At 44.8% G+C, this 25,668-nt stretch overlaps 4 protein-coding genes across 13 annotated transcripts in view; 2 read left to right on the top strand and 2 right to left on the bottom strand.

Moving 5' to 3' along the window:
- Nucleotides 1–127: 127 nt before the first annotated feature.
- TMEM138 (transmembrane protein 138) lies at nucleotides 128–8,998 on the top strand. Of its 3 annotated transcripts, none has more exons than XM_081837927.1 (5): nucleotides 128–398; nucleotides 1,772–2,022; nucleotides 3,400–3,571; nucleotides 7,990–8,065; nucleotides 8,292–8,998. In XM_081837927.1, the coding sequence occupies exons 2-5, from the start codon at nucleotides 1,895–1,897 to the stop codon at nucleotides 8,402–8,404; spliced, it is 489 nt and encodes a 162-aa protein (XP_081694053.1). In that variant the 5' UTR covers nucleotides 128–398; nucleotides 1,772–1,894; the 3' UTR covers nucleotides 8,405–8,998. The 3 variants fall into 3 exon arrangements, with proteins under 3 accessions (XP_081694053.1, XP_081694052.1, XP_081694051.1); XM_081837926.1 differs by lacking the exon at nucleotides 128–398 and adding an exon at nucleotides 1,052–1,200; XM_081837925.1 differs by lacking the exon at nucleotides 128–398 and adding an exon at nucleotides 1,207–1,369.
- Nucleotides 8,999–9,622: 624 nt separating this feature from the next.
- TMEM216 (transmembrane protein 216) overlaps nucleotides 9,623–25,668 on the top strand; it is a 22,696-nt gene continuing 6,650 nt past the window's right edge. The window contains exons 1-5 of one of the 4 annotated variants that reach the window (XM_081837972.1): nucleotides 9,623–10,037; nucleotides 11,080–11,181; nucleotides 11,408–11,500; nucleotides 12,443–12,644; nucleotides 13,729–14,375. In XM_081837972.1, coding sequence (XP_081694098.1) covers nucleotides 10,025–10,037; nucleotides 11,080–11,181; nucleotides 11,408–11,500; nucleotides 12,443–12,644; nucleotides 13,729–13,744 — 426 coding nt within the window. In that variant the 5' untranslated portion in view covers nucleotides 9,623–10,024 and the 3' untranslated portion in view covers nucleotides 13,745–14,375. Of the gene's footprint in view, nucleotides 10,038–11,042; nucleotides 11,182–11,407; nucleotides 11,501–12,442; nucleotides 12,645–13,728; nucleotides 14,376–15,511; nucleotides 15,532–25,668 lie in introns of those variants that run through there. The other 3 variants (XR_014150699.1, XR_014150698.1, XM_081837971.1) reach the window with 3 other exon arrangements.
- Nucleotides 14,730–22,862, bottom strand: LOC309327824 (fascin-like). 2 transcript variants are annotated; one of them, XM_081837354.1, is made up of 8 exons: nucleotides 22,438–22,862; nucleotides 21,424–21,673; nucleotides 20,744–20,791; nucleotides 19,602–19,883; nucleotides 18,844–18,962; nucleotides 16,699–16,852; nucleotides 15,570–15,743; nucleotides 14,730–14,980 (listed from the first exon to the last, which is right to left on the bottom strand). In XM_081837354.1, the coding sequence occupies exons 1-8, from the start codon at nucleotides 22,741–22,743 to the stop codon at nucleotides 14,781–14,783; spliced, it is 1,533 nt and encodes a 510-aa protein (XP_081693480.1). In that variant the 5' UTR covers nucleotides 22,744–22,862; the 3' UTR covers nucleotides 14,730–14,780. The 2 variants fall into 2 exon arrangements, with proteins under 2 accessions (XP_081693480.1, XP_081693481.1); XM_081837355.1 differs by lacking the exon at nucleotides 20,744–20,791 and having other exon boundaries at nucleotides 22,438–22,859.
- Nucleotides 23,673–25,668, bottom strand: part of CPSF7 (cleavage and polyadenylation specific factor 7) — a 23,020-nt gene continuing 21,024 nt past the window's right edge. For all 4 annotated transcript variants that reach the window (XM_081837466.1, XM_081837465.1, XM_081837468.1 and 1 more), the window contains one exon: nucleotides 23,673–25,637. The gene's annotated coding sequence lies outside the window, so the exon portion shown is untranslated. The remainder of the gene's footprint in view (nucleotides 25,638–25,668) is intronic.

Raw genomic sequence — 25,668 nt, 5'->3', positions numbered from 1 at the left:
CAGCAAGAGCTGAAGGCAAAGGAGGAGTTGGCAGGTTGGCAACCTTTTCTATAACTCCCTGTTCCACGCCAATAAGTTATTATTGTAGACTGGCAGCGGCGTTAGGTGCCCCCTTAATCTGCTGAAATCGCGCTGCAGGATTTCGCTCCTGTAGCTGTGGTATCAAAACAAAAATAGATTTCTGGTGGTCTGATTCCACTGGAATGACTGTCTGCATTTTTAAAAATTGAGCCAATAAACACGGACTGTTTTCATCAAATGGTGGAATGCCTCTCAGCTGCTGGAAGTCCCAGTTTAGTGCGCTGAAGGAGACCGAAGGAAGGAAGAGAATTCTTTCTTTCGCACCGAAGTGGTAATAACCCACCAGAAAAGCTCAAAAGCCAGATCAGCGGCAAAGGGTATATAAAGGCAAAAAAAAACAAACAAAAAAAAAAAACACGCCCTCCGCGCCATGTATCATACAAATAGAGAAAAAGAGCGTCAGCGGTCGTCGTCTGCACGCGGAATTTCAGCTGCTCATAGAAATCAAAGGAGAAATTGAAGATTTTACTTTAGCAATGGTTGGGAAGCAGGTGCCCACATAACGAACAAAAAGTAGCAGCAAAGAGAGGCGTCTATCATCTTTCTAACTCGGGTTCTTGTATCAGCTGAGAGGCGCGCGCACACCCTTGTAAACATTTGCGAGTGTAACGCGGAGTCTACGGAGTTTAGTGGATGAGGGTGGTATGAAGAGGCAAATGAACTAGACTCCTGTAACCTGCAAATGCAAACGTTCGTGCTACTTCTGACCTGCACCATTAATAGTGTCCTTGCAGGGCTGTTATAAGCAGCTCTCCAAGCCACAAACCCCGACACACACAATTTAGAGATGGTGAAATGTGATCCGAGTGTGCCGGGCCATGTTTTAATATATTTTTAAAACAACAACAACCAAGCAGCAAAAAAGTAGTCCCCTCTAAGCCGCTGTAGAATCACGGGTTTCTTCCAGACGCATCCACTTCCGCCCCGTGGAAGACTTTATAAATGGCTTCCAGAGGCAGGGCGGAAGTTTCCTATCCGGGCCACGCGATTCTCCGTCCGCTCTGTCATTTACAACTCTGTGACCGTGACCGCAAGCGCGGCGGCTTCCGTCCAGGCTGCCTCCTACGCTCCCCTGAGTGGCTGCGCCGTCTCCATGGGAACGGGCAACTGCCGCGCCAGGTGAGGGCCGGGAGCAAAGAGCGCGAGCTGGAGCGGCGACGGGCCTGTCTTTCGCGACCTGTCGTGCCCCGTTACTTAACACGGGGAGTGTGAGGTCGAGGGCGCTTGGGAGCCCACAGAACGAGATCGCGTGTACCCGGATCGAAATCTTGATGACCAAGGAGATGAGGTCTGTGGCGCTTGCATCCGTGTTGCCCAGGAAGAAAAAGCGCCTTTTCCAGCCCCTTGGAGGTGGCTGTGGCCAGTCAGCCCTCGCCACCCACCCTCGTGCCTTGCTTTCCCCTGTGTAGAAATAGGAGAAAAGCCGCGGAGGGGCAGCAAGAGTAAAGTTCTTAGTTCACGGAAAAGTGTTAAGAACAGTGTTAGGCAATAGCAGTTAACGGTGCAACCGGCTTACTTCAACAAAGGGATTCTTATTCATTGCTTGTATTTCTGACTGGTTTATCTTTGCTCTCTAGTGCTAGATTGTGTGTGGTATGCTCCAGATTTGTGATGCCCTTCCCCTCCCCGCTATTATTGCAAGTGCTGTTCACCTTATTCTCCCTCTTTCCCCCACCTGGTGTTTCTGCAGGTTTCAGGTCTCTGCCCAAAGGGAGCTATGAGTGATTGTGCTGGAGGGAAAAGTTTGTATCCGTCTGTTGCGGGAGCATGAGGTGTCCCTCTCATCTGGGATGCAGACACTGAGGCAAGGAAGATGCTCCAAACCAGCAACTATAGCCTGGTGCTTTCCTTGCAGTTCCTACTGCTGTTCTATGACCTCTTTGTCAACTCCTTCTCAGAGCTGCTGCGCATGGCGCCCGTCATCCAGCTTGTGCTTTTCATGTGAGTATGGCACAACAGTGGATGCTTGTCACTGTCTGGTTTTTTTAAAGGGCTTGTATACATTTGTCTCTGAAAAGATGCTCAACAGTGCTATGAGCTCTTAAATAAGCTGTAGGGATCAAAAATGTGGTTACTCATCAGGTCCTTGGATGGAACTGTAGACTAGTGCTTGAGTACGGTAAGTGATTTGGAATGGAGATGGTTAGTATATCTACTCAGGAGCACCAGTGCAATCTTATATATTATGTGGACTCTGAAGGAAGTCCCATTGTTTTCAGTCATGCTTACTGTTGTGTAAGTGTGCATAGAATTGCAGCTTAAGCCTTTATGTATACAAGAGGACTTGATCCATAGTAAATGTGCTTAGGATTACAGAGAATTTGCCACATTGAACACAGTGGAACTTTTTTGAGTAAACATGCACAGGAATGCCCTTTCTGTTTGTTTCTACTCTTCTTGGGACACTCTCATTCAGGAAAATGGGAAGAAGAGAGTGTCAGAGAAGAGACGAATGGAGCAATGAAGTAGAATAAAAGATACCAAGAAAATTATTATTCTTTCCCTACTCCTGAAACATCAGCAGTTAATAGGCTATATTGTGTTGAATGATATTTTTAAAAGGGTGGTGCTATTATAATCTATTCATTCTATATTTTCTCTGTGGGTATTAGCAGCTATTAACTCAATTGCCATTACATAAAGTTCTACCCCCAGATTATGAGAAAGAGTGATAAGCAGGGGGGAAATAGAGGTAGCTGCAGCAGGTATTATTTCCATTGTAATCTTCTAGCAAGGGTTTTGGGGTTCCCTTTCCTCTGCAATTGGTGGACTAATGTCTCAGTTGGCAGCATGGACAGTGAAAACTTCTGCAGCTATGTTAATGTACTTTTTGTTCTCCAAGTACTAGGCTTTAGCCACAGTTGTGGGGAGTCTGTGGCCCTCCAAAAGTTGCTGGACCACAACTCCCATTATCTCTGACCATGGGTGGTGGTGGGGAGCTGGTGTCCAGTAGTATTTGGAGAGCCACAAGCAGGGGCATACCTAGGAGTTGGTTAGGTGAGCCCCTGCCAAGGGTGCAGGCCTGGAGTGTGTGCACAAAAATTGTGCCTCTCCACTCTGGCTTGGAGAGGCTAGGAACTTGCTCGCCTGTTCGTGTGCTCCCTGGGCCGGGCCGCTCTTTCAATATTATGGGTGGCTAGGCAAAGCATGCAGGCTCCTGTGGGTGCTTTGGTGGAGAAATGCAATTGTGCAAGGGACCAGGATGTGTGTGTGATGATATATAGCTCCTTGCCAAGGATGCAAGGGAACCTAGGTACACCTCTGTGTATAAGGTATTTATCAATCTCTGTCTCATTAAAATGTTTGCCTGTCTTACAGCATTCAGGATATTGCCATCCTCTTCAATGTCATCATCATCTTCCTCATGTTCTTCAATACCTTCGTCTTCCAGGCTGGCCTGGTTAATCTTCTGTTCCAGAAATTTAAAGGGACCATTGTCTTGTCAGCAACATACCTTGGTTTGAGCATATCCTTCCACATCTGGGTCATGGTAAGGCAGGAGAGGATTGCTTATACTGGTTATCAAGGAAGCCCAAATTCTGAATATAGGAGTAATTGTGCAAGCAAAGAAAACACACGTTGAAACAAACTTTATTTTATGCTCCCCCCAGGTTCTGCACTGTGTAGTTTTTTTAATATGGAGGTCTGGATGTAACAAAAAAGCAGTATGGTAAATGGAAGAAATATTGTGCAAGAACAGGGATGAATAGAAGAAACTAACAGATTAGGTTAGGACAGGTAGCTGTGGAAAAGATAGAAGTGCTCTCTATTGAACCCTAGGAATCCCTTGCAAACACCACCTGTGGATTTCCAAATTTGTTTCAACACCCATTATATTTTTAAAAGAAGCTCAGGTTTTTGTACCAACTTCTGTGTGATAAATAATGTGTGCAGAATTTGTTGAACAGTAGCTGCCTCATTGAACTGGCTGAGGAGTTCCCTGGAATAAAGACCTGGGAAGGAGTTGGATTAGATAAACCAAATAGTATTTAATAATAATAATAATAATAATTTATTATTTATACCCTGCCCATCTGGCTGGGTTTCCCCAGCCACTCTGGGCGGCTTCCAACTGAATATTAAAAACAATACAGCATTAGACATTAAAAACTTCCCTAAAGAGGGCTGCCTTCGGTTAAGATATTTAAAAGCTCATCTGATGAAACAGGATAAACTGGAAGGGGTCCTAGCTGTTGCAGCTGTTATAATGCAATATATTATTGTGGCTTGGCATGCTAATTCACCTTCCAACCTTTCAGAATCTTGTCAGTATACAGCTAGAATTTCCTATTGATATGGTTAGCTGGATACAGGAGGCCTTACAGTCTTCTTTGACCAGTGTTTGTTTTCCCCTTTGGGCAGTTCTGTTTTTCTCAGCTGTCCTTTGTTCTTCAACATCACACCCTGGACTTCTTGCATACATACCAATCACTTCTTTTTCTAAGATCTTTTTGAACAAGCACACTTTTATTTTGTTCTTGATGAGCATAATTTACAGTGTGCTCCATTATTCTTGTTTTCTTCGGACATCTTGTTACACTGACTTCTGCTCACATTAATTTATTCTTTTTAGATATCTGTGTCTGAGATCCATGAAAAATGATTGGCCTTGCAATTCATTTAAGTGGTCTATTGTACGTTTTGTTAATACTGTATTCATCTGATAGCAAATCACACAAAGCACCCTAAGTTAATGTATTGCATCCTGCATCACAGTTGCCCTCTTATGGTTTTTACTGAGGGCAAGCTTGTTGTGTACATGTGATTATGTGTAAGTTGAGTGGTTATTAACATTTTCTTGACTTTGTTTACTGGCACTTCTTATGATTTGGAAGCTGTGCCTTCAGATCCCCCCCACCGCCCAATTTCCTGGTTTCTCTCTTTTCTTTTCTTTTTTCTTTTTTTTTAAAATGATATTTATTAAGAATTTGGAAATTACAAAAAAAAGAAAAGAAAAAAGTCAAACACAACAAAACAAAACAATACAATACAGCACAAAAACAATAACACTACATAAATATAACAAATCAAAAAGAAAAACAATTAAAAACACATTCAATACTTTCAATATTATTATCTTTCCTTAACTTGTTTCAGCGACTTCCTCGCACCTCACTTTTTTGTATCCCACTTCAATTAATTGTTTCAGCAAATCCTTTCCATCTTCCTCAATTCTTTGTCCTATAATTTATCTTAACAGGTTCTAACCTTATTTTCCCTTTAATCCCTTTACAATTTATTGTACTTAATTCTTTATAGCATTTCCAATTTCCTGGTTTCTCTTGTTGCTTAATGCACCAAAACATTTCCCCTTCATGCTGTCTTCACATCTTTTCAATGTAATGTACAGTGGTACCTCAGGTTACATACGCTTCAGGTTACATACGCTTCAGGTTACAGACTCTGCTAACCCAGAAATAGTACCTCAGGTTAAGAACTTTGCTTCAGGATGAGAACAGAAATCGTGCTCCAGCGGCGCGGCGGCAGCAGGAGGCCCCATTAGTTAAAGTGGTGCTTCAGGTTAAGAACAATTTCAGGTTAAGAACAGACCTCCGGAATGAATTAAGTACTTAACCCGAGGTACCTCTATATAGGCTTTGTATCCCTTTACACTGCTTAATATGCTTGTAGCAGAATCTCTTCTTAATCTTTTAACTCTTTCTTATTTTAAGAAGCAAAAACAAACAATCCCAACAATAAGGAAGGCTGATGTCTTTTTCAAAAGAACCAACAAGAAAAATGATCTTTTGTTTCTTATAACAGACTTCCAAACTTTATCTGCAGTTTTGTCATGACTACATGACTACCATGCTGATTTGCAGCTGCAGCTATGGACACAAATGGAGTATTGGAATGTAACTCACTAATTTGCTCAGTACTGGCATTAGTGTAGTCCTAGTGAAGTCTGGTTGAAATGTCATATGCTTACTATTATTTTGTAATATTGTATAAAGGTGGCCTCTCTAATTTATTGATCATTGGCTGTATAAGTAAGTTTCTTGGCTGCAGCATTGTTCACAGCCCATTATTCCATTGAATCTTGCTATGCTATTATTTGATTGGGGTGAGCCGATTGGATCATTGAAATCTCATAGAATGAGCAATATACGGTATTCTTTGTTCTGGCTCTATTTGCTCGGTTCTGTAGTTATCTCTTAGGTTTGTCTTGTCCTTCTAGGCAGTGTGCCTGGGCATTTGTCCTATATCACATATCTTGAGCTTTAATAACTGTTATATCATTCACCTTTTTTCCTGGACAGATTTGTGAAGTTTAACAGAGGTCACTGTAATTTGGGTAATTAAAGGGAAGGAGGACAGAAGCATTTGGGACAAAAGATTTGTAGGTTTCCAGGGTATTTGGAAGCGTCAGGAAGCTGTGCAGAAGTTGTCTTGGAACAGTGGCCAGGAAGTATATTTGGTTGATCAAACTGTATGTTCTGTTTGACACCCTGATCCATTGTAAGCACTCAGCATTTTTGCTGTTGTCGCAATAGGCAATGATCTGTGTGATTTACTTTTCAAATATCAACAGATGTTGGATTTAAAAACGAGGTCCTTATTTCTGGTTCTTCGTGTGTCTTGCTATCCAGCTGCCTAACTGAAGGATACATATTTCAATTCAGTCCAAGTTTTGTTCAGTGGAGCAAACAACTACAATGAACAGGTGTCATTGACATGCAATGACTTACCATTGATGATGGGCTATATTGCCAAAGAGTCATAAAAGTTCGTGGTACAGCACCCTTGGCTTCTTAGAATGTTTAAATTCCAAAGCAGTGCTTGCATTGATATGAATTCACTGCATTGAAGGCAAAAACCTTCTCATATCTACAGCCTCAATAGTCTAGTACCTCCCTATGGATTTATTTGGCTCTCTTTAGATGAGTGAGGGCTTTATGGAGGCTAACAATAGATTTATTTCAATCTCACCTCATTTCCAGTTTGAATAACTTAGTGTGCCTATTTTCCTTTTCATTCCCCATCTCTTTTTTTACTCTTTCTTTTAAGATTGCATGCCATTATTTGTAAATGGTAAACCTGCCTAGAATACACTGGACAAAATGGTACACATTGTAGTTAAGACCTAGTATCTTGTCATCTGATATTTAGGGAATTAATATCTCATCTTTGAAGTTAGATGAAGCAATCTAGCTTGAAAGTTGGATACTACTGCTTTCCTAAACCTTGCTTGGTGAGGCAGGAGGATTTAAGAGGATTTTCTGTGATCAGTTGTTGAGAGCTAGAATAGGTCTGGTTGTTCTGTATAAATCTGCTGATCCGATTAACCTTTCTTTGCTCCCTGAGCTGCTCCTAGTGCTGGCATCCATTCCATGTGGTGTCTGGTTGCTTAACTGTTAATAAAGAATTGGAATAGCCTATTATGACTGGGAACATGAGTTTTGGAAACTCTCTAGTAGTGGAACTAACATCATTACTCTTTTTTTCCAACAAGCTCAACAAATATTGTGTCTAATTTTAATGTGGATCAACTTTTGGTTTTTATTTTATCTGTGAAAATATTTTTATAGATACAATTGCATAAGTCCTGGTTTACTATACTTGGAAAAATGTGGAAGCTTTCTTGAGTGGGATGAAGGAAGGGGACACACCAATGGGATACCACAGGCCTTCTTAATTGTCCTGGATTGTTGCATAGTTTCTAGAATGTTTATCTGAGATTGTAGTAATCTCTGAACTTTCAAGAGAAGGAGTTAGGAATGTTGCTGCTTCCCAAATATATAAATAATTATTGGGAGTAGGAAAATGGGAGCCATGTTTCTGAAGGAATTTGGTAGGAAGATGGGGCGCTGAAGAAAGGCTGAAAGGATGGTTGGTATTGTTTTGTGTTGTTCTGGGAGGAACAGTCTATTTCCTGCCTTTAATGTTTCATACATTTCTTTCCCACAGAACCTTCGCTGGAAAAATTCCAACTATTTTGTGTGGACAGATGGGCTGCAGACTCTTTTTGTTTTCCAGAGAATGGGTACGAGGCTGTTTCCTTTCTCCCCCGTGTCGTGACTTCGGAGCAAAGCTTTAAAATTTATCAATGAGGCTGGTTGCATCTGTGCTTCCCCACAGAAAGCAGATGGGACAGGGAGCAGGGGGAGTGTAGCTAGGGGGATAATGGTGAAGTTGAATGTAAGAAAATTAGTAAAGTTGATACAGGTGTTGACCTTGCTGGCTTGTGACTTATTTCTGATTGGTTGCAGTGGCTGTGCTGTACTACTACTTCTATAAGAGGACGGCTGTGCACTTGGGAGATCCCCGTTTCTACCAGGACTCTCTTTGGCTACGGAAAGAGTTTGCGCAAGCACACAGTTGACAGCTGCTTCTGGATCATTTGGAGCAGAGGCCAGCTTGCTAGAATGTCCACAGAGATTTTACCAATATCTTGCAGCAAGTTCCCCTCCTCCCGCTACAATTTGTCTCCTACAGTCAAGTTCTAAATCTCATGTGGTCAAATGACTTCATCCCTTTCCTACATTCATGCACATTAGGCTACCCATCAATGGAACTGCTCTTTTGTGGATACCCTGCTTGCTACAGTTTGCTTCTCAGTCTCCAAGCACTCCACAATCCTCCTTTCAGTTCAGCAAACTGCACTCTGGATTTGGCTGCAGCCTTACTGAGGAACGATCTGAAGTGCCAAACAGATTTGGCTGACAACTCCCACTGAGTAGCAATGCTGCATTTTCCTCCTTGAGAATATTTTCTTGCCCTAAGCTCCCCTGTGACAGAAAAGGATTCCTGCCTTCACTAGTACCTCTGACAGTGTGACAAGGCATAAAGACTATGGTTTGGCTTTGCAGTATTCAGCCTGAGCAAATGTACTCTCATTGACTTGTTAGATTCCCCTTTTGTACTTGCATTTTTATAAATGGTGAGAAAATAAATTGGCTCTTTTTCAGAAACCAAAGCGTGGTGATCTTGCTTTATTGTTTTTCCTCTAATGTGTGGTAGTAAAAGGGTTTCCTTCATTCCAAGGCTTGATTTATTAACCAGCAGTTCTCTGTGTTGTGCTATTGATATTAAAAATAAACCATATAATTTAGCAACATTTCAATACAGGAAACAAATGGATGTTATGCCTGGCATGTGTGTGGTTTAGGGTAAGATAATGAAATTCACAGAAAAAATAAACTGGGAGGGAAAACAGAAGCTTGTTCCTAAAGCGCAATACCCAGGAAATCTTGTACTCTGAAATGTGGGGCAAGACTCCTAACAGTAGCATTAACTGTGGAACGCTGTGGGCCTTTGACAGAATAATAAAAAAGCTTTCGAGGGCAGGAGATGATGCTGGGTAACTTGGTAAGTGTTGGATTTGGGAGTGGATTTTCGGATATATACGAGCTAAGTGTCATTTGGGCCATGTGAACTGAGCAATCCGAGGTGCTTTGTATGATGTGCGTGTATGTTGTCCCCGCTTCCCGGGAAAAAAAGCTTGTAAAATCTAAAATAAAAATGTGCGTGTGAGGAAAGGGCAGAAGAAAAACGGGGCCGTTGCATAACAAGCAAAGAAATAGGTGTCGCTCCTTGTCAGAAGGCGGGAGAACGGAGCCCTTGTGTTTATTTCCTGCCTCCACAACTCGCGCGGAGGAAGCGCGGGTAGAATTCATGGGTTACCATGGAGACGAGGCGACGCCGTCCCCGCTCGGAATCTGGGCCTCCGCCCCAAAGAGACGCGGCTCTGATATCCGGTATCGCATGGAGCTTTTTGCCTTTCTAACGGGTCTTCCGGCACAAAGAGGCGAGGGATAGAGCGGCTCTGCTCTGCTTCCATTCGGTCTAACGTGCTGGGAGCGAGGGAGCGAGCGCGCGCCTCGCCAACCCAGACCTTTCTGCCTCCGCGAACGCTGCGCGCCACTCCGCCCTCTCCCGCTTTCGTGCCGTGAGCCCCGCCGGAAGTGGGTTTCCTGCGTAGCGGTTTCCATGGCGATGGAAGATGGCGCCTCGCAGTAAGTCGGGGTCCCGGCAGCGTTCTAGGGCCCTGGGGGCTGCGAGGTCACGTGACCGCGACTGGTCCCGTGGAGGGCTCGGCTCTTCTTCATTCCCACCCCGCTCGCCCGGCCCGCCGCCCAGGACACGCCGAGCCCTGCAGCAGGGACGGGAACCGGGCTCCGGCTGCAGCCCGGCAGCGACGGCGGGGATCCGACGGCATCCCGCCAAGCGCTCCCCAGGCGGGAGGAATAGCCGGAGCTAAGGGGAAGGAGGCAGAGTGGCCCCCGGGTCCCCCTCTTGGCTCACCCTCGCGCTGAGCTCCCCCAGAAAAACCATCCTGCCAGAGGAGGGTGGTAGACTCGGCGCTACGTCCTGCGGGAGGCTGCCCCTTCGCAACCCTCTCCTAGCATCAAGCTGCCCAAATACGGGGTTTTGGACCCTTCCAAGGGGTTCAGATCGGTGGGTTAGGGTTTTTATTCTCTGCTGCTGGTTGGTTTCCCTTTGCCTGAGGTATGTTAGACCGTGTGCTGAGGTTCCACGCTAAGCTGGTGAGGCAGCATCCCAATTTTGAGCTCACAACGTCCAGTGCAAATACAAGAAAGGCGAAATGGAGAGTGGCTACACACAGGGCTTGTGTTTTCTGTCCTTGTCCAGCCCAGTACAAATATTGGCGTCTCCTAATGGCTGTTGTCATCTCAGGGCTTCCATTTTGACAATCTTCACCTCGCACCGGTCTCTGTTGACTGAGTTGAGAACAGAACTGAGACCTTCTCATTGCTGCTTGGCTTCTTAGCAGCAGTTTCTGCTTGACTCACACCCTTTGCCCTGCTCATTTCCGAAAACCCACCTTGGGATGGATTGGAACAAATGGCAGTCCTGGGAAAACCAGAATTGCCATTGGCTCTGATTCAGCTGGAAAGCAGGGGGACAAGATGAATTGTACATGAACCCTTATATAGTCTCTCATGAAAGTTTGTACTGTTCCTCTTTGAGAGAAGGTGAGAGTGGAACACAAAATGTGTACCCCATAGATAATCATGTTCTGGTTTCACCCCCTAGATCGCCAGCTCTCCTCCACCCCTCTGGAGATTCTCCTGTTCCTGAATGGCTGGTATTACGCAACATATTTTCTGCTGGAGATTTTCATATTTGTCTATAAAGGTGAGACTTTGAAGGGATGATGTGTTTGGGTTGCCTGCAGAAGGTTTTTTTTACGCATTTACCTTGTGGCTCTCACCTGAAGAAAGTGAAAGAACAAAGTGGATAGTGTAATTATTTCTCACCTAGCTGCTTGAGAGTTCACAGCCTTTTTTAGAACCATCCATGTCCCAGTGTTTGTTGCTTTGCTGTTCTCTTAATGCATATGTCCATTTGTGCACCCACTTAGGACTCCTGTTGCCCTACCCCTCTGCCAATTTGGCTTTGGACCTGATTATGCTTTTTCTCTATCTTGGGATTGAAGTGACCCGGATATTTTTTGGTGAGTATTCAATAAAAATGTTCTTACGAGTATTGCACTCACCTGCCATTTTGTGAGCATCTTCGATGGCACTTGACCTGAAAAGATGACTCCTGGGGAAACCCAGCCAGATGGGCAGGATATGAATAAAATTTATTATTGTTGTTGTTGTGGTTCACTCATTGATAAATTCTGCTTCTCCAACAGCAAAGGTGTTTGAGAGTAGAGTAGTTGAGCAGAGTGTAAATTGCTGACAGTGCCTTCACTCCCATCATTCCAGGCCTTCCTAATTATTCTGCTGAACTGGAATAGGTGCCTCCAATGAAATGATGCCCAAAGGCTGAAAAAGGGGCTCTGTGGTACATTCCCTAATTCGGGAGTAGGTAGGAGGCAAGACAACATTATGTGGGTGGAAATATGAGATCCCATTCATCCAGTCTGACTGTCCTTCCTGACCTGAGACTAGCTTATGAACTACGGTACAAATGTTAAATGCAAAATCCCATTCCTTATTCTCAGTTAAATGATTCTTGATTCAGGTAGATAGCTGTGTTGGTCTGATGCAGTTGAAATAAATATATTTTTTTTAAAAAATTATATTTTAAAAAAAATTAAAAAAATGTTCACAGTCGTCAACAGGTTTACCATACCCATTGAGCCAATCACCCATCTCCTACTACCCTTCCGAGAAATACCCCACCCCACCTCCCATTATATAAAGGTCTAGTGACTTCTGTTTCAGTGTATCTGAAGAGGTGTGCATGCACACAAAAGCTTATACCCAGAACAAACTTAGTTGGTCTCAAAGGTGCTACTGGACAATTTTTTAACTTATTTAGTTAAATGAGAACTGATCCCTGAAAAGTAGAACTATTCATTTTGTGCCCTCAGATTCCAAATATTGTGGCTTTTATGCTGAACAGGTCTATGCATTTTCTTTTTCATATTTTCTGTGTATGGCAGGCTCAAAAGGGAACCTCTGTCAACGGAAAGTGCCACTTGCTATCAGTCTGGCTTTAACCTTTCCAGCAGCAGTGATGGCAGCCTATTATCTGCTGCTGCAGACTTATGCTCTGCGGCTGGAGGCCATCCTTAATGCCATCCTCCTCCTCTTCTATGCTGTGGAGCTGTTACTGGGTGTTCTCACTCTGGCTGCCTTCTCCAGGTACTTTACTTGCCTACCATTATGGTATTTTAGGGAAATATTTTTTATGTGCATTGATTAGACTTTGTTTCTTAAGACACTGACTGGTAATGTTGGGTTTAGTGCTAAGTGAAGTTTCAGGCTCGTGTGTGAGTCCCCATATCCTCTTCCTTTATGGCTGGGAGGACTTGGAAGGATTTCCTTTCACTTTTAAATCCCCATTTAGCATCATGTTGGAACCAAGAATCCTGGTTTAAAACAACAAAAGTCCTGTGGCACATTAAAAAGCATCAAATTAGTTATGGCATAAGTTTTCATGGACTGGCTTAAGCTGTAATAAATGTGTTAGCTTAGCCTTTAATGTCCCTCAAAGACTGGACAATATTCAACCAAGTATCCACATTAGTGCAAGGATTCATATTAGTACAGTGGGACTTCTGTGCCCTATGCCATTCCCAGAGCAGATTTAAGGGGCATGCAGGTGGGGAAAATGTTCAATTGCACAAGGAGAATTTTTTCTTCTTAGCGCTGTGTTGAATGCAAACCTTTCTGTTATACTCTCTGCAAATTGGTATACTGTAACTCTGATCAGTTGAAGAAGCCAAATTCATAACCCATAGTGTGAAGTTGATTTATTATGGCACTTACCAGAGTTTTAAACCAGGATTCCTGGTTCAGACATAATGCTAAGCTAGGATTCTTTAAAAGTAGAATTAAATAGAGAACATAAAATCCTGCTGAAGTCCTCCTTGGCTGTTGTGGGAGAACATGCAAGTTTGACGTTCTTTTTCTGATTGATTCAGGCTCAATGATGTAATGCTAAATTGCACAGGTGGCTTATCATATATTTATGTTGGTTGGCTTATTTCTTCAAACAGGGGAATCAATGGAATAGAACATGGGCTCCCCAGATGTTGCTAGACAACTTCAATCATCACCGACTATTGGCCATGGTGGGAGTTGGATTCCAACATCTGGAGGGCTGCAGGTTCCCCATCCTTGGAATAGGTGTTCAGTCTGTTCCACTGTAAATTGGGTAAGAAGGCCGAGGTATTTGCTGTCGCTGTTTCTAAGATCCTCATGTTTCGCTCTCTATTTTCTGCAGCTTGGACTCTTACTGAGAACCTTTGTGGGCTGCAATGTATGGAACCGTGTGCTCTTCAGATTGGAGAGAGGCTGCATGAACCCTCCATTTCTGTGGCTGGAACAAGATGAGGTGTGGGTCCAATTCCCCCAAGAAGCTGAAAGAAGGCGGCTCAACTTCTCATTTCAAGCTCATTCAGGTAGAGCACCATTAGCAGGGTCTCCAGTGTCTGGAAACAGTTTTCATGAGATGACAGACCCACCCACCCTAACTAAGCTTGCAATCCTCCTGGAGGGCGCTGATTGATCCATTCCAACGTTGTACGTTGGGTAATTGACTCTCGCAAGTCAAAAGACTATGGGCCAGTGAATGCCACCTAATAATCAGACTTTGCCTGCAGCTGGTGTGTCCTCTGAATTCCCCAGCGTGGTACATTCTAACAACTCAAGACTCTAGCATGTGTGCAGTGACTCAGGAGGGCAGTCTTGCTCATCCTCCCTAATTGTTGTGTTACCTCCTGTGCCCTCTTCCTGAATGGGGGTAGGGATAAGGGCAGCAGGCCTTGTGCCGCTTCCCCCCAAATCAGTGTTGTTATTGGTGTGTATTGATAATTTGTGATACTTGGTTTTCTACTGCATCCTTGGAATAAATATTTATTTTTAAACTACTGTAGCTATGTGGAGCTTCAGACAAACATTGGTACACTGGGAGAACAACAGTGCTCCTAGAAGCATGGGGGGCCCCTCTTGGGCTGAAGAGAGGTACACATCTTTAAGATAACTGAGGCTTTGCAAATCATCCTAGCTGCATGAAGGCAGTTCAGAAGGGACCTCATAGGCACAGAAAGTTTTTGCATAAGGAAATTCACATGAAAGGGTCCTGGCTTGGGTCTGCTGTAGGTAGCAGAGCTTTCATTTAGAGTTCAAGTATGCCCTGTGTGAGGGAGGATCTACGGAGGAAGGGTCATTTCCAAGAGGTCTAACACATGGGCCAATTGGGCATCAGTTGAGATAAGCATGAAGTAAGCCCACACAGAAAAAGTTTATTGGTGGGAAGAGCAAGGTCAGATGCTCTCAGAAATGGAACAGTGTTGCTCCAGATGCGTCTGAAGCCCCTGCCCATAGTCGGCCTCCTTGCTCAGCCACAAAAAACTTGTTGTTGGGTGCTTTGATGATCAGGCAGCTGGAGGATGCAAACTGGATGGTGAAATTGCTGGGACGGTCACTGTTTACCAAGATTTGTCCATCGTTATCCAGAGCCCAGTACTTGCTGCCTGCAAGTCAAGTGGCAGAATTAGTGGAAGGAAGGGTGAGGGTCAGGGAAGGTAGAGGCGTGGCAAGACCAGCTCTTGGATCTCTCTAATGTTTACAAGGTAAAAGAATCACAGGTAATTAGGATGTGCTTGTCATGGCAATACTAGGTATGGTTTAGAAAGAAACCATGTATAAAGTGAAAACATGACCGACACCTAGAATAATAGAGTTGGAAGGGACCCTGGGGGTCATCTAGTCCAACGCCCTGAAACACAGGAATCACAGCTAAATCAACCATGACAGATGGCCATCCAACCTGAACAGTAGTTTATCCTCAATTGGGCCTAGGAAACTATTGTCCAGAGGTCATGGAGCAAAACAAATGGCAAGGGTGGGGGGATAGTGATGATGCGCTCTCTTGCATTGTTTTGGTTTGGGAAAGCAAGTTTTGGCTCCCTCTTATGGCTACGTATAAACTAGGCTTGTTTTTATAAAAATCCTTTGATGGCAGCTCCCATTTACGAGTAGGTCATGTTTCTCTCGCAACACAGATACTAGGAGACCCCAACCCCTTGGAATATACTTAGTTCCACCTGGAAACATACTAACCAACTTGGAAGTTGTAGTAGCCTTCCTCGGTGAGCGACAGGCTGCTGGCAACATAGCTGACGCAGTTCCCTTCCAACTTCCTCATGTCAGAACACAGACCCACGTAGCCGGCATCACTGTGCAGGACAAGCAGTGGCCGGTTCACCAGCACCAGCAGGAAATCTTCACTCTTCCCTGAAGGTACAAGGGAAACCTTTCGCATTGGCCGCACCTGGCTTTCAAAGAGAACTATTTTGCCACCCTTCCTTTTGCTCTCAAGAGGGAATCAGCTCCCCAGGGAAAGTCAACCTCAGTGCTAAAGATCAGGAGAAATCGCCCCACACTGAGAAGCCAGGCTGAGTGTTGTAACAGGGGCCCAGAATTCACAATGTCTCCCTCTAGTCTTTCTTACTTGATTCAAGGTGCTGCTTATGGCACAGAAAGCTTTTAATGGCTTGGACTTCAAATACTGTTCTTCCCTTGGGTTTTATCCCGATTTCTACTGTCGGTGGCATTTGCCCCAAAGTTCATTCAAGTAACCACTATGGACAACAACTGCACAGCTATTTCTGGTGGTGGTTCTCCCCAAACTGGAACTCATTCTCTGACAGCTTCCCAGATCATATTACAGAAGCAGTGTCAACCTACTTGGTATGCAGTTCTGGGGGCCAGGATTATATGCACAGAGGGGCAGTGTTTTAGTGAGTCTTAGGGTGTTTTTTTCTCTTTCATCTAGGCTGTATTTGTAGTGATGTTAGCTACTCCAAAGTGTAAGGAAGAGAGTGTAAACAGAACTCATTCCATCTTGCAGGAGCAAGATTATGAAAGTTTTGGTTGCTGGTTTCCAACAAGAAGCCCTTGAGGTGTCTAAAAAGCCATTTCATGGGATGAGCTTAAGGTTGGCTCCCCATGTTCCAATTTTATATCCAGGGACAGCTTGGTTTCTGTGCATACACTTTCCCCACATTATTCCTCTAGAGGGCTATCTAGGGACTTGGGGCAAGGCTGTCGCTTCCACTCCTTTCCCCTAGAACTACCTAAAGCTAATTTGCAGCTGGCAGTGTGCAGTCTCTCTTCCCACCCTAGCTGTCTTCCCCTGTCCACCCTGATGCCCTGGTGCTTGTAAGAGAAGCTCTCTACCAACTTGTACCTGCAGCTTTGGGAATTGCCAGGAGCTGTCCATTGGGCCGCATGGACACTTGCTTGTCTGCTATGCGGAGACACACCTTTTGGTCTTGGTACTGGATGTCGAACCAGACATTCCTGTCCTGTTTAGTGTTGCTGTTAATACAGTCATTAGGACCCTGCAAAAGACAGGATGCATTCACTGGAAAGTGCTTTTTGTGCTTTCAGCTTACTTTGTCTGATAGAAACCTCCTGCTGCAGTCCCTTTATCAGCTACGTTCTGAGATCCATGTTGATATATTTTCAGTGGAAGGCATTGGGTGCTGCATGAAGACTGAGAATCCCATTGTGGTGGGTGATGCAACACAAGAGTACAGCAATGCATGAGCATCTCAATACCAGGGAGGTTAGTCCAGCAGTAAAGGGTAAAGGGACCCCTGACCATTAGGTCCAGTCATGACAGACTCTGGGGTTGCGGTGCTCATCTCGCTTTATTGGCCAAGGGAGCCGGCATACAGCTTCCAGGTCATGTGGCCAGCATGACTAAGCCGCTTCTGGCGAACCAGAGCAGCGCACGGAAACGCCGTTTACCTTCCCGCCGGAGCGGTACCTATTTACCTACTTGCACTTTGACGTGCTTTCGAACTGCTAGGTTGGCAGGAGCAGGGACCAAGCAACAGGAGCTCACCCCATCGCGGGGATTTGAACCCCTGACCTTCTGATCAGCAAGTCCTAGGCTCTGTGGTTTAACCCACAGCGCCACCCGCATCCAGCAGTAGTTACCTCCAAAAGTGGAGGGTTTCTAGCATCAGCAAGATAGGGATGGTGGTGGACCTTGGCTTTATTCAAAGCCACTTTCTTGTTGACTTCACACTTCAAGTTGCACTATGTGAACCATAGCCCAGACTGAAGCCAAACTATTAAGATTTCTAAATGGTATGTTAGATGTAGACAGTATAAGTTTTGAAGCACAACAAAAATCTGTAAAATTTCTGACCATGGTCCATAGCAGATAGTGTATGTGCACACCAGGAACAACAATGCAGCCAGAAGATCACCTTCAACTCTACTTATAAGTAAGTTTTACTCCCAGGTAAGTGTATAGCAGACCTGAAAAAGATGTCTCCAGCCCTCCAGGCTTAAGCAGTTAGCTTTCTCTTAAGAGGTTGTTCAGGAAGTTGTGCATTCCTACTGCACTCTTACATATTTCATCTGTGGCAGGGATGAGAAACCTGAGGCCCTGAATATGTTGGAGTAATAACTGCCAGCCAATGATCAAGGACAATAGGCATTTGAGTACAACAACTCGAGAGCCACAGGTTCTCCATCCTCAGTGTACAAAAAACAATTTTTCACTTTTCCACAAGGAGGATTGTGTATAATGCCCTGCTTTGCTTTGTAGAATAGAGTAACTCCCCCCACCCACACTAAAGTTGACAAAAATGTTTTGGAAAAGGACTGAGACAGTCCTTACTAACATTAACAAACAAGTCCAGGACCAAGAGCCATCTACTGCTATTTAACAAGCCTCCTTTTATCAGTTCCCTGCTTGCTATATTATTATCCTCTTGATTTGCAGCCTGCCTTTCTGTATTAATACACACACGGCACAGATATATCTTCATCTGGGGAGAGTTGGTGAACACCTGAGGTGGCAAAGCCTCTACTACATCAAGTTTCAAGCTTAAGTTGTTTTGTTTTTTGAACCAGGCCACAATTTTTGTGAATGCTCGCAGCCAAGTGTCGAGGATGCAGCTCACTCACCTCCTTGCTCACATTTAAAAGAATTCCAGATTAAGTTGGTGCACCACAATCTGGGCACAGATGTATCTAGTGGAGGCTGATCCACTTGGGCAAAAGGGGCTCTGCCCCACCATCCTCACTCTGCCCTTGATCAGTCCCCACATTCTCACAACCAGTCATGGGGTGGGACTGCCTGTCAGCTTCCTCCCTCCTTAGTCTCAGTGTTGCCCATTGTAGAATATAGTCGGAAGGAGGTTGGGGACAAGACTGGAATGAGTGGCTGTGGCTGAAAAAAGCTTGGGGCTTTCTGCATGCAAAGCAGGTGCTCTACCACCTACGAGCTGCCGTCTTTCTCCGTAGTTAGGAAACATAGTTAGGTCCTGCCTGATCGCTGCTGTTCCTCGTAACGCGTGGCAGGCACACTCACCAAGGACATATATGCGCCGCTGTGGCTACGGAAGCAGACCTTCTTTGTGGTGTCATCAAACAGCACCTGGAAGATCTCTGTGTTGCCAACAGCCATAGCATTGGCATAGAGATCAGCACCTGCAGGGGGCAGGGAAGAAACACCCTAGGTCAGCATTCCTACATATGCCATTGCCCACTCCTTGCAGGCTGAAATCAGTGTTTTGTGGATTGAATGAGGAAAACATCGTGCAGAGAATGGGGGCATTGTCTGTGTGTCAACTGACCTAGGATCATTTGGACCTTCCTATCTTTATCTTTGGAGGCAGGCTGGTTTAAGAGCACAAAACGTCACGTGCAAGCTTCCCTAGCACTTCTGTCACACCACTTTTAATAAGAAATGCTGTGGGGGTTTTCAGGGACCGTAATCTTACTGGATCCTTGCTACTTCAGTTGTATGTGCACTTTTCCTGCTTCTTACTTCTGCACCCTCTCTTCATCCATCTTGCCTCTGAGGTCCCAGCATCTAAGCTTACCTACCTTCTAAGAACTCCTCCCAGCCTTCACCCTGCCTCCTGAGTCAGTCTTATCTCAGTTTTACCCAACCAAACTGACAACTGCCCCATTGCTTGCAGAATGTGGACTACCACTGTGCCTCATTTTCTGAGCAGGTGGAATGGTCACAAACATTCTGTCTCATCAGACAGGAACAGCCAATCAGCTTCAGAGGCTTCACAAAGTGCAATGCAATATAGATAGTGCTGTTTTCTCCTGACTTACCTGGCCTGCAGCAAATGAACTTGTTAGTAGAAGAAGAGCGCATAGAGACCTGGGCAGGGCTGGATTCCATGCTGAAGAGTTCCTCCCGTCCAGGTTTGTCCATCTTCACGGTTCTCATGCTACCCTCTCGCCCAGTCAAGTACTTTCCCTCCTCATCCCGCAGAGCAACCAAGCCGCCATGCACCTCCAGGGAATACAACGTTTGTGGGGTAACATCTGGCACTAGTGAGCCATTGGAAGCCAACAGTTTGCCAGCCCCATTCCTCAATCCATACTTCTTTGCTGGAGATAAAGGTGAGAGAAATGAGAGGTTGACAGCAGTTTGATGTTTAGTCCTGGAAAACAATCTCCAAATCAATTGTCTTACAAAGTAGCATCAGAGTTGATGCTTGTTTCACTGCAGAATTGCCATACAGGCCCACCCTGCCTGCAGTTCCAAACACCAACCCTTTAGAGTACCCTAGTCCTGTTCGCCCTTAACATTTCCCATTGTATTTCCCTTGCCCAGAATCTCATATATCATTTGTACATGTGTGTAAACAGCCCCCTGTGCTTTGTTCTGACAGGCAAGTTGACGTTCATTGGGTCTCAGCTTTGTACAGCATTGGTGGTGCTGACACTTCATGACACTTCATTTGTTTCCTCGTAGATTACACCCTATTTTTCTTGCATAGTTACTTTGGGGGTTTACGTGTGTGCTTGATAAAGCTAGAGGCCATTGCCCCAACCCAGGTATAGTGAGATGTGCCATGGGCACATGCAGGCTGAGATTGGGATTGAAATAATGTTCTCATCTGCACTAATACACACCTTTATCCACACTACATGTGTGTTTTAAAAACTGGTTGTATTAGATTCTTTAGCCTAGTGTGCAATTTCACTTAAAAGTGTGTGAGAGAGAGTGGGGAACCTCCAACATCAATATGGTCAGGAAAGAGGATTTGCACTTGGAAACTTCTCTGTACAGACAATTCCCTTTCTTGTCTTATTTGGAAAGTTTGCACTGGTGTCTAACTTACCAGAAAGTCTTGCATAGGGCAATTAGTAGTTCTAAGAATTACCCAAGCTAATTAATGATGTTAAGGAAACCAAAATTCCTGCCAGCCACAGTGACTTCTTGGGTAAACAGAATTTGAATTCACCTGGTATGTATGGGGAAAATTGCCTTCTCTCACCATTGGACTCCAGACCTATTGGAGGAGATGCAAATGACTCAAACTGAACTTTTTCACACATCAATAACAGAGGACTATCTTAGAAGGTGCTTGGGTGGCTTTTGGATAGAGATGTGTAAATAAGGCAGTGTTACTCAAACTTTTTGAATTAAGACCTTCCACTTAGAAGCACTTACTGCCTTCCCAGGCCACCCCACCCACCTGTAGCACTTAGAAATCCTCATGTACAGGTAAAATCACAAGCAGACAAACATCTGTAGAATAAAGTAGCAACTTTCTCACTGTGGGAGGAGAAAGCCTGTGACTGGTACAAACTTTCTCCATCTCTCAAATTTCTCAAGTCTTTCCAGGTGTTCAGACTTACCCCAGGTGTCTGCTCCATAGTTGGAGAGGAAAACAGAAAACTTTAAACAATCCTTAGTTCAGAAGAAGCAACTTTCTTGTTAGTATGGTAGCTATAAGTCCTCACCTGCAACAGGAATTACTGTGTGTGTGTCTGTGTGTGTGTGTGTGTAACCCTACAGCAGAATGTTTTGCTTCTTTAACACGCTCCCCCAACAAAGGGGGGGGGGAGATGTGTGTTACAGTATTAGAGAGAAAAATGCACATATCAATTGAAAACAAAATAGGAAAATGCCACCACCCACCTCTGAAATCATAGTAGATAGTGATGACTGATTCAGCTCCCCAGGGCATGTCACGGTCACAGCGCAGCACCCCAGTTTTATCATCACACCGCACATAACGCTTCCTGTTGGGGTTGTACATGGCAACATTGGGGTGCACAGCCAGGTGGAGGGTCCATTTTTCAGTTTCGGTGGCAGCCTGGGCAAAGCAAGTAACATTATCCTCTGCTCCACCCAGGTAGCGCTTGGACTGTTCATTTTGCAAGGACACCTGCAGGGAGGGAAGGATGTCTGGTCAACTACATTGCCCAAGACAAGAAAAGCAGGAACACTCTCAATGAGCAAAGAACACGGCAGAATAAAATTCAGGTATCATCACACCAATTATGTTACACCTTTTGGCTTATGGAGTTGCCATGATCACCTAAGTTCCATTGTGCAACAGTTGTTTCCAGTTGTGGATGGGAAGTGGCTAGGGCACCTTGAAGGATACACCAGGCACAGGGACTCAAATAAGCTATTCAGACACATTCTCTCCCCTTCAGCCCATAGTGGCTGGCTATCATACTGTTTGGCCGACAGGGGCAAAGAGCTTTGGCTCATGTGACTGGCTTTCCAAGGAGACCATGGGGGTGGGGGAAGTCCAGGGACATTTTACACTCTTCCTGATGCACTTTACAGGAATCTGCTGCCTGGACTTACCCGTAAGAATCTAAAAACTTGCACACTAAGAAAAGACCCTGCTTCTCACCACAGCAAACTAGTCTGCAAATCGAGCGCAATCCTGCCCTCACTTCTTCCTCTTAATTGTAAAAAAACATTTGTAAGCAAAACAAGAGACCCACATTTGGGCAATAGCGGAATAGTTTTGAGGCCCTACTGAAGCAACTTTAAGCATTGTTTTCCTACCTTCTGCCCTCCATCTCACCCACCCAACCACAACCAACCCTCTTTGTCCAGAATTCCAGCCCGATAATATTGGACATAAGCTACACTTGAGAGATAGGATGCTTGTGCTTGGGTGAGAGACAGCACCTTGCCATCTGGATATTGATGCAAGAGAAAGAAGGTCTGAGGCCCTGGTTTGTCCTGGTCACAGGTGACTTTTCCATTTGCGTCAGCCGCCAAGTAGCGTTTCAGTGCACTGATCAGGTGAAGCTTTTGGCCAGCCCCTTCTCCTGGGCCAGCTGCCCCAGCTCCCTGTGGGCTCACAAACTGCAGTACCCACAACTGGCGAGGCTTCAGTTGCTTGCCTGTGGCTGCCACCTGGAAACGGAAAGGTTCAGCAGTCAGGTACCGGTTGGCCGCATTAACAAGGCCAAATTCTAGTGAGTATGTCATGGTGAGAATAACAAGAGACTTGAATGGTACCCATTCATCAGACCAGTTATCTGGGCTCACTTGAGATTAATCCTTGGTCCCTTAGATCACAATCATCACCTAGCAACCAGGTAAACCCACCCACTCAGCATTAAGCCCCTCCCACAGGCTGTTCACCACTCAAGCTGCATTCTGAAAGTACTACCACCTCACCCGCCAGTCACAGGCAAATGCCCTTGTATGACAAACCTTCAGGAAGATGAAACACAAACCATCTGTGCAAGCCTATGAACCCCAGAAACATTTCACTGAATACCACTAGCAATCAGGACAATATTCTTGTAACTGAACCTTTTCCTGCCATAGACAGAAAGCCCTTATATGCTATTATATTTCCTTGCATCCTTGCCTGTAATATTCAATTTCACATGAAAGGCACAATCCCCTTTCAAAGTGCTTGAGTTTCATCTGTTTCCATCGTGGCTTCATTTCCCCATCTCTGTTCAGCATAATGCTTATCCCTTTTTATGAAACCTGTGATTTCTGTTCATGTTTTCCAGAGCAAATATTTTTTAAAGGAGCAACTTAAAATGATGCTGAACATTGAATCTTCATTCAGTGTACTGATTTCACACTGGCAGAAATTCTCAAATCTTTCCTTGGCTTGCTACCAGACACTCCCCTTTAAATGGAGATGACTGAGAGATAGAAGCTTTAAAAAATCATTTTAATATGTGTACATAAAGTGGTTTTGGAACTAGTTTAGCAGTACATAACACCATGGTTGTACAAGGGCTACTACCCAGCCAAAATATGGCACCTGTCTTATCTATCCATCTTCTTTTCCATCCCCCCTGCCCCCCGCTCATATTTAGTGGAGATTCTAGAAAACAGCTCACCCAGCATTCAAAATAGTTACAAAATGAAAAGAAGCCATACAATGCAGTATAAAAGATTGACAATATCATCAAGTTTATTACACAATTTCCAACCTATCAGAAAAAGACAAACAAATCAAATCACGAAGAACAGGGGTGGGTGAGTTGAGAGGAACCAAGGCTATGTTTCTGTTGTTTCATTTCTTTCTTTTCTTACTTCCATTATTTCAAAACAAACTAAAAATGTCCATTATGTAAAAAGCAACTTTTCCAATCATCAATTTTTAATATATTTTACATTTTAAGTTGTCGCTCCATTGCTTACACAACTTTCCCCGTTTTATTTTTTTAAAAAACCACATTTAGAGCTGAGCACCTCTGTGATCAACAGTACAAAAGGAGGTGCCACATCACACAAGAACATCCTTTGCCAGACACCACCCCCTCCACCTTGGGCCACAACATTGTTCTGTGAGACAAAACAGGGTCCTTCTACAAGGGAGGCTTCACCATGCAGCTGAACAATCACATTAAGTGTTTGTGAACACAACAGATGCTTGGCCTCACTACCGAGACCCAGTTGCTGGAGACTGCATATTCCAGGGTGTAACGTGTTACCTTGATTTTAAGTAACTGGGTGCTCAGGCTAGGATGGAGCAATGAAAGCTGAAAATGAACACCCAAAGGGTTGCAACTCAAAGATGAGAGCTCTGCAGGTGCTTTTGTCCCTTAATGCTCCGAACAAGCAGGTTTTTGCTGCAACTGGTCTCAAAGGGCTGCCTGGTGACTAGAGTGGCTCCAGAAACCCTACTTACGATTACATAACACAGCTAAATATGGTGGTGTGAAGAGACGCCTCCCACTGTCTCTAATCGTCTCCCTAGACTGGCATGCCAGAGATCAGTGAGGTATGGTGCTATCTGAAGCAAACTCATGAGTGAACCACTCCAAAAAGGAACTCCTTTTAAAAGGAGGCAGGGGCCAAGGAAAGCTCTGGACCTTAAATCAACACGTTCAACAAGTACATCACATAGAATTTTAAAAATGCTTAGGGTGTGCTGCATTCGGTAACTTCCAGGTAGCCCCAGCTTGACTTTGCCCCGTTCCATTCTATGGTCTCCGTTCACAACACTTCCTCTACAACAAGGAAGGCGGCAATCTGGGAGGGGCTGGCCCCAGAAACAAAGGTTTACATCAGAAGTTACAACTGGAGCAGCTATTGCATGAAACAAAGCGAGGAAAATGGTTAGCAAATCAGTGGAAAGCGGACCTGCAGTAGCCAGATCTATTTTTTAAGGGAGATTCAACGTTGCGAGCCGGTTGACCAACGCAGGCCCCTCTAGAAGAAGCCAGGTGGGAAGGAGGTGACATTTTCCCGCAACTAAAGGAGGAAGGGAGAAGAGGGGTGACCCGAAGAAGCAGCCAGCCTGCCTTCCATCCTAGCAGGGAAATACTGTTTTCTAAGCTGTGTACAACGGTGCTGGAGGGCGAGACTGAAGCTGCTTTGGAAAAAGGATCAGATTTAAGGAGGAATGGATGCCTCGATGCCTAAGAAAACAATGCAGTGTGGACCGTGGACACGAGTTCCGGGGAGAATAGGGTCAGACATCTCATACTGTGCTGAAGCACCAGTTTTTCTCGCAGGAGACGAGCTGGATGGGCTCCTTCCCCAGTGCTCCTAAAAAAGCCACGGAAAGGAAAGAGGCAAGAGACCTCTGTGGAAAGCACCATTCTCTTTGGGTCCAAGAATCCATGGATTGAAGTGGCCCCTGGTCACGGTGGCTCAGACAACCAACCCCTCCCACCCTCCAAGTCATTCAGTGCTTCTCCATCAAGCAGCAGCGACAGCACACAGGCAGAGCTCAGGTCCCAATACCATGGTGTGCCAGATGGAGTTCTGCAGGCAAAGTCCCTTCCAAGGGGTCCGGAAAGAGCAGAGGGCAGTGGGAAGGAGGGGGTGGAGAAGTCTCCATATTTTAGTCTTGATTAAGGAGAGGAGATAAGAGTCCATAAAAACACTGAATGCTTCCCACGCTCCTAGAAAGAGACAAAACAAAATTGGAAATGC

The sequence above is a fragment of the Podarcis erhardii genome, assembly GCF_964252035.2.
Source record: "Podarcis erhardii genome assembly, chromosome: 1".
NCBI classification, from domain to species: Eukaryota; Metazoa; Chordata; class Lepidosauria; order Squamata; family Lacertidae; genus Podarcis; species Podarcis erhardii.
The sequence above is the reverse complement of the archived record's forward strand: the minus strand, read 5'-3'. Positions and strand labels throughout refer to the sequence as shown.